We start from the raw sequence: 13,298 nt of genomic DNA, 5'->3' as shown, positions 1-13,298 counted from the left end.
CCCAAAAAACGAGGCGCGTCCTATGGGCCGGTGCGCCCTATAGAACGAAAAATACGGTAACTAACAGATACAGGAGTGACTCTGGACCAGGGAACAGTCCACACAGCCCTAGGTCTTTGGGTCACTCATAGTGATGAGTTGTAATGCTCAAACTGTTCTGTAGATGGCTTGTGACAGAAAGTATTTGATTAATCTGCTAACTCTAGGGGTTGTATGGAATGCTGACCCTACTAGACTCATTGGAATTAATGGGCATTACTAAGGTCCATTAATTTCAATGGGTCTGCTCTGAGCAGGACTAGCACTGGATACAATCCTAAGCCTGGCATGTACCACGCTGAGCTTTGGAAAGAAGCAGACAGGCAAGCAGTTTCAGGCTGTAGTTTGTGTCACCCTTGCCAAGGCACTCTGACTACAATCCTGTTCCAACCGTAACGTAACTACAGTGAGATGGTAGGGATATCTGTCCTGGGCATACCCCCAAAAGAGGTGCAAAAATGGCTTTCGAAAGACAGCTGTTACAATTATGTAATGCCATCTTATGGATAGGCTTGCGGGGAGCAGTAGGCCACACCAAGCCGCACTGTTGTGCTTTCTCATTGGCCCTGAGAATGCAGCCTAACACAGTAAATCACATTCAATCGATAAGAACCGGACACCGATGCTGAACTGCAACCCACAGAATATTTTGCACAGGAATTTCTGCCATGTGGGGGATGATAAAACTGATTTACTTTACAAGTTGCTGAATGGATTACGATCAAGTAATACAAGTGGAAACATTTGAACACTTGAAACCACCATACAAATGTTAAATATTATTATTAATAACTACTACTACTACAAAAATAATAATTTTAATAAACACAAGTGGGCTGCTTGAACAGCAATGCCCATAGAGAATCTGTATCCCTCTTTTCTTAAATCTAGCCCCATTCTTAACTCATCCCTGTACCATTTCCAGGAATGGGATGGAGAAAGGGGCCTAAATTTGAGGAGCCTTTCCTCTGTTTGTGTAATAATGGATCTGTTGAGAGGCACAATGATATCAGATCAGACACTGTGCAGATCTAATGCCAGCAGGATAATGCCACTCCCACAGAGCAGGAACAAAGGTGTGAAAATGTAAAAAAACAAAATCTGAGAACTGCAGTGAATTTTCATACGTGCTATTCCCCCCACCTTACCTATGCAGGCAGAGATGTTCTGAGCCAACTGATGACCTGGAGGACAATCACATTTGAAGCTTCCTTCGGTGTTTATGCAAACACCGCCTCTGCACAACAGAGGATTCCTCTCACATTCATCGATGTCTGAGAAAGCAGAACAAAAATTGGGGAAAGAATGCATGTTAGAGCCGAAAGTTTTCAGCATACCAGAGAGACTGAAGTGGTGGCGCTAAGCCAGGAGTTTGCTTGGCCTTTGGAACTCCTCATGAAAACCCATGCATCTCCTCCCCAAATGTCCCTTCCTCTCCTGCCAGTAACTGTTCTAACCATCTTCCAGCTGCTGTTTCCTTCTCTCTCCATGCCACATGAGACACTGTCTCTTCCCAAATTCCTCAGCCCAACTCCCACAGAGATCACTCATGACTGGGATTCCTCCCCTGCCTAGTGGGTGGTTTCTTCATTTCCCTCTTGTCTGCTTCTCTGCTTTCTGCTGAACATTTCTCTCTTCGCTCAAAGGAGATGTCTTGCCCAGCCCAATCTGTTGACTTGGCCAACATGCTGCAGTCAGCTCTGATCTGAACCACAGCAGTAGAGAAAGACCAGATAGTTGAGTTTCTGGTAGGAATCTGGGCAAGTATCTAGGATTTTGAGTGTGTGATAGGAATCTGAACAGAGATCTAATATATCTCCATCAATATTGTCTATCTATATACGAAGGCAAGGCAAAGGGAAATGATCACACATTATACACCGTCTGTATAGAAAATATTCCTGTGTATAAAATCTACAATGAGCAAATGTCCCAACGTGTAGTGAAAACACACAAAAAGCCTGAGGAGTTGTGTGTCTGTGGGCGTGCGTGACAGAGTGGGGCGATTCAAATTATTTTCAGAAATGTATGCACTTGTTTTAAGAGTAATAATCACAGCAGGACCTATCTTTCCTTTGACTTTGGCTGGCATTCTGGATGGCTTTTATGTGGGAGAGACAGGTTAAATCTTCAACCGTGAGTCAGCCTTTGGGTGACAACTCTCAGAGTAATCTACCTCCCAGGTTTTCAAAAAAAAATATGAATACAAAAATGAATGGATGTGCGTGCTGTCATTCAGTGTAGTAAACACTTCAGAAATGCAAAGAGAGCAATATTATTTTGATGAGAGAGAACAAAGACATTGTGTCTTATTTAAAGCCTGGAGTGATAGTGAACTCTGTTGCCAGACATACATTTTACACCTATAATACGTTCAGAAACTATCATAGCTCAAGGTGATATCATGTACTATTATAAAATCTGTTACTAATCAGAGCTAATCGCAATGTGGGGGGAGGGGAGAGATAATGCTGAAATATTGAGGATGAGCTAAAAGAAACCCTAGACTTTGTGAGCTGGCATTATTAAAAGCCATCAGTTTCATAATGGGGGTGAAACCAAAGCTCCCACTTACGGACCAGCCTTTGATCCAAGCAAAATAACAATGCTTGCTTTTCATTATTTTAAAATGAAAAGTCCCGAGCACAAAACCCTATGAATCCATATTGTGCTGGGATAACAATCTTTGGAGTGGATTCAGAATAAGAACTAGCATCTTTTTAACCACACTCTATTCCCCAACCCAACTTTTGAACTTTGGTGGTTCAAGAAAAACTCCCAAGATCCAACTGAGCTGGCTATTTTGCAAATCCAAACCAGCCTGAATTCCCTCATTAAATTTAGGAAACAAAGACTTTGGATGCCTAAAGTGACACTTCTTCCCCACACCCTGCTTTTTCACAACTGTTCCAAAAAAAATGGAGTCCAGATGCAAACCAGCAGTTACTGGAACAACAATGACCTCATAAGGTTTGGTGAGCGCCCCAATCCAAATATGCCTTGAGTAACATACCCATGCAGTTTTTCATCATCATAAATCCACTTTCATAGCCTTCAAAGCATTCACAGTGGAAATCTCCAGGGGTGTTGACACAGAGTCCTTGGCCACACAAATCGGGGGAGATGCGGCATTCATCAATATCTGCCATTTCAAACAAAACCAAGTTATTTCAAATGCAAACATATGCAGTATTGCCGTTTTAGAAATGAATTTTAATGGTCAACAAATATTTTATTTTTATTGTATTTAACAAAATGTGCATATCGCTTGCTTGTAATAAAACCTCTAAAATGCACTGAAATCAATAAAACACATATTTTGGATGTGCAAGTTGCAGTATTACATTTACATTTTCAGCCACTACTGGACACAATGAAAACTAAGGAATTTACCTGTACAGTTCCTCTCTTCAGAATCAAGTGCAAACCCACTGTCACATTTACAACGGAAACTGCCAATGGTGTTTCTGCATTTTCCATAGGTGCAAAGGCTTGGAATCATTTTGCATTCATTGATATCTAAGACAGAGACATAGCCATTGTAAAAAGCAGTAGTTAAATGTAGTTAATTCTCATTTCCTGATAATGGCATCAGTGAAGCCCAGGTATAAATGACCAGGTTCAAAGTCTTTTAACAGTTGCAGTTCACGGAATGCAACGCCCACATCTGAGTGTTCAAATTACAGCAGTTGTTCACACTCCTGTAACACTTCTGTACATATGAAGCTGAACTCCCATTCATTTGATGCTACTCTTACAAAGCGTATTACATTTTCTTTATTTCTTCCGTGTCTGTGGTAGAAATGGGTTTTATGCTCTGTACCTCTGATCACTAGCAGTGATGCCTGACTAGATTCTCAGCAATTAGCACACCTCTTATTGAGTTTTATTTTAATCTATGACAATGAGGGCAAGACTCATAGACTGCCACCCAAAACACAATTTACTAGGTAGCAGATCTCATTGAATACAATGGGACTTCTGACTAAACATTCACTGGATTGTACTAGCAGCGACCTCCCCCCCTCTTTTTGCCTCATGTCTCACATCCCTTCAGGTCATATCCACCACCTCTTCTAGGAATTATTCCTCAATGATTTGCTCATTCAATTAATTCAGTGAGGAAAGTTAATATCCATGGTGGTCACAATTACTGGTTCTTTAAAGCATTTATTAGCAGCTAAAGAATTCTAATAACATTCCATCTTTATAAAAGAGTGCATTAACACTCATTCCAAATCAACACTCCTCTTTCAGGCCACAGGGAAGCCATTATTCACAGACCCCTCATCCTTCACCCTGATTATTCCCAATTCTCTTCCAGCTCCCTGACATGTTGAGCTCTACAAATACAGGTCCAGGAGGACCACAAGCAAACCCATTGCAACAAGAAAGAATACACATGTTTCCCTTAAAGGTAAAGGGACCCCTGACCATTAGGTCCAGTCGTGACCGACTCTGGGGTTGTGGTGCTCATCTCGCTTTATTGGCCGAGGGAGCCAGCGTACAGCTTCCGGGTCATGTGGTCAGCATGACTAAGCCGCTTCTGGCAAACCAGAGCAGGGCACGGAAACGCTATTTACCTTCCCGCCGGAGCGGTACCTATTTATCTACTTGCACTTTGAGGTGCTTTCGAACTGCTAGGTTGGCAGGAGCAGGGACCGAGCAACGGGAGCTCACCCCGTTGTGGGGATTCGAACCGCCGACCTTCTGATCAGCAAGTGCTAGGCTCTGTGGTTTAGCCCACAGTACCACCCGCGTCCCTGTGCTTCCCTTACTTCCATGTAAATTATGGGGTTGTAAAGGAAAGTGAGTATCTGTGCTTGTTGTTTCTTCCCATGCCCAGCTACTCTATACACAAGGAAGGAAGGCAGAAGAAGCAGCAATGCACAAAGGTACAAAAGCCACTGTGCCATGGTCATGTTGCTCAAGGAACACTACCCCCGGTAGTGTTACATCTGTGTTGCAACTCTTGGGTGAGAAGCACGTGGTCTGGAACTTCACTAAACCCCGATTCCTGCCCATGTTGTGTGAGTTTACTCTGAGAAAGGAAAGAAGGAGTAACTAAATAAATCAGTTCCTCGGAACATTTTCCAGTACTGTCGGTGGCTTTGCATACCTTTGAAAAATGGCTTTCCGTTTATAATCTCTCCTCTGGTAGAAAACCCAGGTCCTCTTGGGCAAAGGGCTTCATATTCAGGTGTTCCCTTCTCAGGGCATTCATCACATTCGGGGCCCCAGGCTGCACCAACAGAACAGCAGCAGGCATCCTGGCGATGCCGCCCTCCTATTGGTTTTGTGCAGTCTTCGTCATCGTGATCCAAGTAGCACGACTCCAAGCGGATATCTGTTGAGGATGGTTTTTTAAAAAAGCCATCAATAGATGGAAAATAAGCAGTTGCAGCATCAGCGCAGCAGAGCCCAACCACTAAGGAAATGTTACAACACGGAAACCCAGCCTAATACTCAGTGTCATATGGAGAGAGAAACAGGGAGTCCATATAAGACAGACTGCCCTGGAGGGATGTCTCCATTTTCCTTCCACCATGGGATCCCTCTTCATAGAGGCTGAACCACACAGTGATACAAGTATGTCACCCTTTCAGCATGACAGTCTTCCCTTTCTAGTATTTTCCTTTTCTCATGAGAGGAAATAGCTGCCATCGACCGTACTGAAAAAGCAAATGGGTGCACTCAACGGCAGCCATAGCTGTACCCAGTGTTCTGTGTCTACAAGTAGTTGGGTTCTCATGCAAGTGGAAGGGTGCGTATTAATGTTGCACAACAGACGGATCCAATACAACAGTTGCCCCATTGCACAACGGATTGTGTCATCTATTATACAACAGAGTAACCAGCAGAACAATTCCACCACTAAGTGACTTTAACACTGGATACAACCCACAAAGCCTGCCTTCTACCCCAATGGAACCCAGTTTCCTAAGGCTGAGTGGGGTTTCCCTTTCATCTTTCCCTTCCAAAATCCTCGCCTGGTGGGCAATGGGACCCCGGGGAGGCAAGTATCACATTCCAAGAACTCTCGGGATGCACTGCTAGGCGTGTTCAAAATGAAATGCACTCACCATGTGGCTTCATAGTACCCAGCAGTCAAGGGGTCCCCTAGAAGGCCAGCATGTCATTCAAGATTTGACATCTTTCCGCAGGGCCTGCAAGACGGAGCTGTTCTGCCCAGCCTTTGGGCTAGACTAAGTCTAACCCCCCCCCCCATTTATTTGTTTGTTTGTTTGTTTGTTTGTTTTTATTTTGATGGAACCCCTTATATGGGATTTGTATATAAATTTTCCCTCGACTCTTTTTGCTGACCCATGTAGGACCAGCATGGATAGTTGGCCCCGGTGAATATTTGACATTTTCTCCCCTCATGGCTTTGATCTATAGGCTACCACTAAAACAAGGCTCCATTTTAAGCTGCATTTTAAACTGTATTCTAACTTATATTTTAATCAACCGTTTTTGCTTTTAATGTTTTTACTGTATTTATATTCAGTGCTAGCCGCCCTGAGCCCGGTCTTGGCCGGGGATGGCGGGGTATTATTATTATTATTATTATTATTATTATTATTATTATTATTATTGACACATTCAAACCATTAAAAAGCCATTGAGGGCTCAAAGCAGGGCAGATGGGGGGAGTGGAGGGCCACATTTGGCCCCAAGTGTGCGGGTCCCCACCCATTGGTCTTTTCCTTATATCTGTGATTACAAAATAATTGTCCCAGGGGAGGATTCTCTGGTTTGCAGAAGAGAATGAATATGTCCCTGCCCAAGCTGAAATCCTGACTAAGCTTTGGAGCCCAGGGTTTCATTCACAGCCTACTAGATTGGAGCAAAGGTCCTCTCATGCTTACCAATACATCTCCGTCCAGTTGCATCCAGAGTCATACCACTGGGACATTGGCAGACAAAGGACCCCATAGTATTTTCACACCGTCCATTTGTGCACACTCCAAGGAACACTTCACACTCATTGATATCTATTTAAACAAAAAGCCGGAAACACATGCTTTAAAAATGTCTACAAGGCAGAGGAGTGCAATACTTCCATCATACTAAACAGTCTCTTCAAGCATGACAATAACATATTAATTTTGGTTTTGAAGCAGTACATTTTGGTTAGAAGTGGCTTGATCCAGCTATATCCAAAGCCAAAGGGAAACCGCAAGCCTTACTCTATGGGCTGCACCGTCTCTAAGCAGACTGATTCACAGAGGCAGGAGGAGAATCAGAAAACTTGGGACAGCGGGCACCCCAAGAACCTATGGAATATTCGCATGTGGAAATGATTTGCCTTTCAAGAACTTTAAAATTAACCACGTTTTCCCATAGTTAGAATTAACTTCATTTCCCTGCATCTAAGGGATTGCTTTGTCTTAAAAAACAAACGTCAACCACAGTAGACAGAAGGTTGCGGGTGGCCACAGGAAGGATAACAATTAAAAAAGAAAAAAATTAAGTAAGGAAGAGCTTCATTATTGGACACAGTGACTCTGAAGGAAGAAAGCATAGGAAGTTGCCTTATACTGAGTCAGACCATTGGGTCCATCTAGCTCAACGTTTCCAGGGCTTCAGCCAGAAGACCCTTCCAGCCCTACCTGGTGGTATCAGAGATTGAAACTGGAACCTTTAGCATGCAAAGCAAATTGCCTAGCACTGAACTATGGCCATTTTCCATTCTGCAGTCAAAGGTACCAAGGTTGATAGATAATGACATGGTCAGGTGCTGCGTAACCAAGCCATTGGGATGATGGTGAAATAGTTTTGTGGTTTTTTTAAATAAAAGCTTAGGTAATAGTAGAGTTGTCGACTTTTCAACCCACCACTATAATTTTAATGACAGATATTAGCAAGGGACAATACAAACAAGCAGGCTGAAAGCACTACCTGTTGCTCCATCAAGCTGCTGTTAAAAGAACAACAGCAGGACAAGTCAAGTTTGTTTTTTTTGCACAGCAGGCAAGCCATAGGAACCGGCAGCCTCGAGGGAAGATCTTCTTGAATCGCCTCCTCTGAAAAAATGCTTAAACTGATTGAAATTCTATGGGGTTCCATCCACATGTCAGAAAGTAGTGGAAACTGAATCAGATATATTTGGGTGCTGGAAAATATGCTGGATCGATCAATATGAAATTACTGCAAGTTATATGTGAGAAAATCCTGTGGCCACTATCTTGGAAAAATAACTTTCCATCTCTCAGCACTCAAACATGTTCTTGTGATTTGGAATAGGTGGGGCAACATCTCTCTTGAGATCATATAAGCTATGTACAGTGGATCTGTGGTAGAAACGTTTCCAAGATATTTGGTAATTATTTGGAGAGAGAGAGAGAAGGGACAAGTTTGAGGGAGGGAGATAAATTTGTTCCTCCTTGCTTTTTTTAAAAATAAAATAAAAGCTATTACAAGACACATATGGGAATAATTTGTTTTTCAAATATTTCAGCTGCTCTGTCATGTCAGGTTGCACTAGTCACCATGACCCAATACAGTATGAAACCATTGGAACTTCGAGAAGAGGAATAATGGGCAAGATTCTTGCTGTCATTTAGATACCTTGTGCTCAACCAGTAGCTATGGGTACTCATCACATTCTCCAACAGTGATGGCGCAAGTAAGGGAAAGGTGCCATAGGTCAGGACAAAGAGCTCCACCAAAGGGAAAGACATCATGGAGGAGACATGTATACAGCATCTCTTTAACTGCCTTAGACATCCACCTCTCATCACAGCTGATGGAAGGGGGTCTGGGCTTAATCCTGCTGGGCACTGCTTTGAGGGACATGCTAGCAAAGCAGACCGCTACAAAGAGCAGTACGGAAGCCTCCACTCATCAGCTGGTGAGTGGAGAGTTCAATCCTGTGGGAAATGCACTGGCAAAGCAGAGCCCTAGCCCTAGCTCACAGGGCAACCTTGACAGGTGGATGGGACAACCCACCTTTTCAGTCACCTGAGATGAGTGGTGCTACCCACCTGACAAATTCGCCCTGTGGGGTGCAGGGAATTAAAGTTCTGGCTTGCTGGACCATACAAGGTTCCCCACCAGCGCCTTCTTAACCCTACTCATGACTGCTTTCCATGCCTTTATCACATAGGTCTTTTTATCAGTTCACTTCTTCAGTGAGCATTTCCGCTTCATCTCCTATTCCCCAACCGCCGGTGTAATTGCCATGGGACCTTGTTCACCTTGATGGCTTCTCCTAGATCCCAGTGCATATCTGTTTTTCATAGATCTCAAGGGTTATTTGCCAGCTCTCCCCCACTTCTCTCCCCAACTCCCAGTGCAGTAATACTTTCATATCACATGCATTAGGCGAAGGGCAGTCTACAGCCTGATTCTATGTGTGCGTGCAAACCATTCGTCACACAACACACCATAGATATTTTTGCAGCCCTAGGTGTCACACCACAACTTCTCACATCAAACCCTTCTCCTCTGAAGCTATTTGAGAAATGGATGGTTGCTACTCTTGCAGAAGAGAGGGGCATGGAGGTGTGCATGATCACATCTTTATGGAGATTGCATGGCCATCAGTTTCATTTCCAGTTCCATGAATTAACATGCTAGTATTCATTGATGTCAATGGGGTTTAAGCAGCCTTTATAAACCTGAAAAGTTTCTAAGTAGGGTTGTGTGTTGCAGGTCCTGTACCATGCATGCAAAAGAATATGAGGATCATGCACATGGGCATATACAAGTCCCAACAACTAGCTGATTGCTGGAGCTCCCATAGCTCCATGAGTGGCGTTATGCCCAATGATCATCTGCATGGACAAAACCAGGTAATTGCAGCGTTAGGCTGCCCACCTGTCAAATTTGGTTCACAGGAGAGCTGGACAAGATAAGGATCCTGCCTACCAGGCCAGATCTAATTCCTCATCCAAGCTCTAAAGATTTGTTAGACACTGTGATCTTCCGTAGCAATGTGAGAAATGGCACCGGAATTTTTTGTTTCTCCACTAACATGTTTCCAGTTCCAGAGCAATAATACATACCTTCACACTGTGTTCCTCTTACCCTGGAGAATCCCCTCGGACAGTTTGGATCTATAAAAGAGAAGCAAAGAACATTGTAGTCCAAAGCTCAAATTTCTTTCACTGAACATGAAACTGCATCTGAAACACAGATCAGACCTCTTCTGCGTGGAAACTTCCAAAATAACAACAATTAAATGAGCAATAACAGTTAAAGGAAGGGGCTGCAGCATGAATAAGGGACACAACAGTGATTCTTAGTGCAATATTAAGCATATATACTCATAAGTATGTCTCACTTTGTTCTCTTTTGACAATTAGTGCTCTAATAAAAAGTTAAGACTAAACCCACTTATTACACAGTATTTATGTGGTATGTTTGCTTAAGGCCCCTTTGTACATTACAAAATTATCATGTATGCAATGTATATGTTAGGGGTAATGTAAGTTGAGCAGGTAATGTGTATAACAACCTGTCACGGTACACATCCACCCATGGAAAACTGTGCACACTTCCTGGATAAATATACATAATCTCCCACTAGTCTTTGGGAATGTGCAAGACCCTTGGAGTCCCTTCCAACTCTACAAATCCTACGAATATTCTACATTCTGCAGCCATTCTGCATAATGTGCACCATTCCCTCTTCCTGGAGAGATAATGTGCACATTTTCTGCAAGGCCTGTTGAATGTGCACAAGGGCTGGTTGTTAGGCACATTTAACCACTTGACTTACATTGCCCTTAACATATTGCTGTAAGTTTTGTTTGCCAGAGTTTGTGGGTGCAAGGTACCCATAATTTCCAGTTTTAGTAACTGTTAGAATTTATTCTAGGTTTAGGGAGTTGAATTGCAAACACTGAACTCCCAGATCCAGTAGGGGTTCAAGCTGTAAATAACACAGGACAGCTTCCTCATGAGGTAATCTCCTGAAGATGGCCGAGTCATTAATCTAACAAAAAATGAGCCATCAAGACATTCAGTGCCAGACAGTAAGGAGGGAGGGGGGAGCCCTTTCTCCAGCTGTGTGTTAGTGGACAGAGACAAAAAAGGTTTAAAATTTCCGTTTGGATTATGTAGGCTAGAGAGGAATAGTTTCACTGGGCTAGTGGCAACAAGGAGGAAGAAGGAGAACAAAGAGCACCATGAAGGCTCAGGGGAACAGGTGGTAATAAAGAGACAGCGACCACGACTGATTTCTCTGTTCTTAGACCCAAGTTTGCTGCACCTATGGGAGAAGCAAGTGAGCCTCTTGGAGTATAATGTGTTGAATTTCTCCATCTAGACTCAGGCTGTATATATGTGTAGATAAACCATGTATCATAAAGACACCACAGTCTCCACTTTGCCTCATCATCCAAAAGAAAACACAGGCCCTGGGTAAAGCATGCCTGCAACCTCTGGAATCTCACATCGTTTGTGAAGATTGAGGTGGTCTGCAACAATAGATACTAAATACTGCAGTGTATTCTGTAAAGTGTGACCGTAATGCACATCCCCTTTTAATCACAATTAATATAATCATGCTAGGAATTAATGTAGACCCTTAGAGAGATCTGTCTCAATCAAGATGCAGTTTAAGCAATTGAGTTGAGCCACTAAAATGGAAGAGGCAGAGCTGGAAGGTTCCAAGCTTCCTAGTACTTTCCTGCAAAGCAAACATTTGTAAAACGCTTTGAGGTGTTAAGCAGTGTATAAGTTTTGTGAAATAAATAATGCATTTAGCATGCACTATATCAGGCCACGATCACAACAACATCTGACCCAGACTCTTATGGGATCTTCCAAGGGGGATATTAAAGCACCCAGGGTTTCTTGGAAGATGATCAATAGCAGAAAACAAGCTTTCTTGAAAGACAGCCCAACATTACCATACTTCTCCAGAAATGTGCAGCTGCAAGAGGATGTGATTTAGGATGCACACTCAGTTCAAACAGATCAATAGTGCCCTGCATGAAGTATAGTATATGTACCCAAACTCCTCTGGAATGTACCTGGGTTCCATGATAAACAGTCATTCCAGGGACTGAGGCAGATGAGCTGATCAGAAAAGGGTACTTCATCAGCAGAAAGTTTCAGGAAGACTCAGCATTTCTGATGAGGCATATGCTGGGGTTCTAGTCGCATACCCTCACCCGGCAATCCTTCCTTCTAAACCAAGATTTCTTGGGTGATTTTGCCAGAGTTCATAATCAAAGTGTTAAGAATACTAACTTGTGCAGTTCATAATGCTCAGGTACATCCCACTCACCCCCAAAAGACTTATCTGAAAAAGCTTGTAAAAACAATTCTGAAACCAGCAGACAGGAGCAAAGCCATCATTAGATGCACTGCTGGCTTTTAAGTGACGAGGGGAAGATAGTCTGTGTAAGCTCAAAGCCATTACTGCTATCATATTTTCTAGGGCTTTGTCATGTCATGAAAGTGAGGGCTCAGCTTGAATCCTACCTGCCAAATGATCATCCAGCTGCCGCCCCCCCCCCCCTTTAAAACACCCAGAGGTGATTTTGCCCTTTCTATTGGATGCTTTCTTCTAATGCTCCAAATAATAATTTGCCAAGGACACAGCAAAATGGTCTTACCTCGTTCACATGGAACACAGGGACTACCCCAAGCAGCACCCAGCGAGGAACAACACTGAGATTTCAGAGTGGCCCCATTGATATTGATCTCACACCTGCCGTTCACTATGGTCTGCCAACACGTGCCTTTAACAGTCTCTGCAAAGGTAAATAAAAATAAAACAAGATGTTGCCATTTAGCAATGTATGACTATTCAAATATCTTTACCCAGTGTGAGTGAACACTCGTGAAAACTAACTCAGTTATCCTCATAAAAACCAACCCAGGAAGAAAGGTCGAGCTGGTGCCAAACATTTTCCTCTGCTTTCCTTTGGACTACATTAGCAAAACAGAGATAAGGGTCTTGTCATCTGGGCAGCCCAGGACCTCCATGCACACTGCCCAGGCTTGCACCCCGGGGAGTTCACTTCGGTGCTGCTAACGCAGCAGTTTGATTTCACCCCTTGAGGCTCACTCCATTGTCTCTGAAGACAGACGGGTGCCAACAATGTTGCCAACACCCTCCAGTCTTTTAGTCTGGAGCTTCCTTATTGCTTTTGAGAATATAAAATCAGCTCCTGCCTTCAGAGCCATCTTTCCCATAGGGCTTAGTGGTGCGTTGCGCCAGGGCGCTGGCCTCTCAGGGGCGCCCCAGCAAGTGGGGGAGCCTCATAGCTTTGCCGGCGGCCTCCCCTTCCCCTGAACGC

The 13,298-nt window shown here is 43.5% G+C and overlaps 1 protein-coding gene across 2 annotated transcripts in view; it reads right to left on the bottom strand.

Annotated features, from left to right (window-relative positions):
* Window positions 1-13,298, bottom strand: part of FBN1 (fibrillin 1) — a 224,960-nt gene that overhangs the window by 79,577 nt on the left and 132,085 nt on the right. For both annotated transcript variants that reach the window (XM_080980204.1, XM_080980203.1), the window contains exons 22-28: window positions 12,612-12,749; window positions 10,050-10,100; window positions 6,909-7,034; window positions 5,159-5,386; window positions 3,433-3,558; window positions 3,053-3,181; window positions 1,188-1,313 (exon numbers count right to left, since the gene is read on the bottom strand). In XM_080980204.1, coding sequence (XP_080836330.1) covers window positions 1,188-1,313; window positions 3,053-3,181; window positions 3,433-3,558; window positions 5,159-5,386; window positions 6,909-7,034; window positions 10,050-10,100; window positions 12,612-12,749 — 924 coding nt within the window. The remainder of the gene's footprint in view (window positions 1-1,187; window positions 1,314-3,052; window positions 3,182-3,432; window positions 3,559-5,158; window positions 5,387-6,908; window positions 7,035-10,049; window positions 10,101-12,611; window positions 12,750-13,298) is intronic.

This window comes from Podarcis pityusensis, assembly GCF_964106645.2.
Source record: "Podarcis pityusensis genome assembly, chromosome: 14".
NCBI lineage: Eukaryota > Metazoa > Chordata > Lepidosauria > Squamata > Lacertidae > Podarcis > Podarcis pityusensis.
Note: the sequence above shows the minus strand (reverse complement) of the source record. Positions and strands in the feature narration are given on the sequence as shown.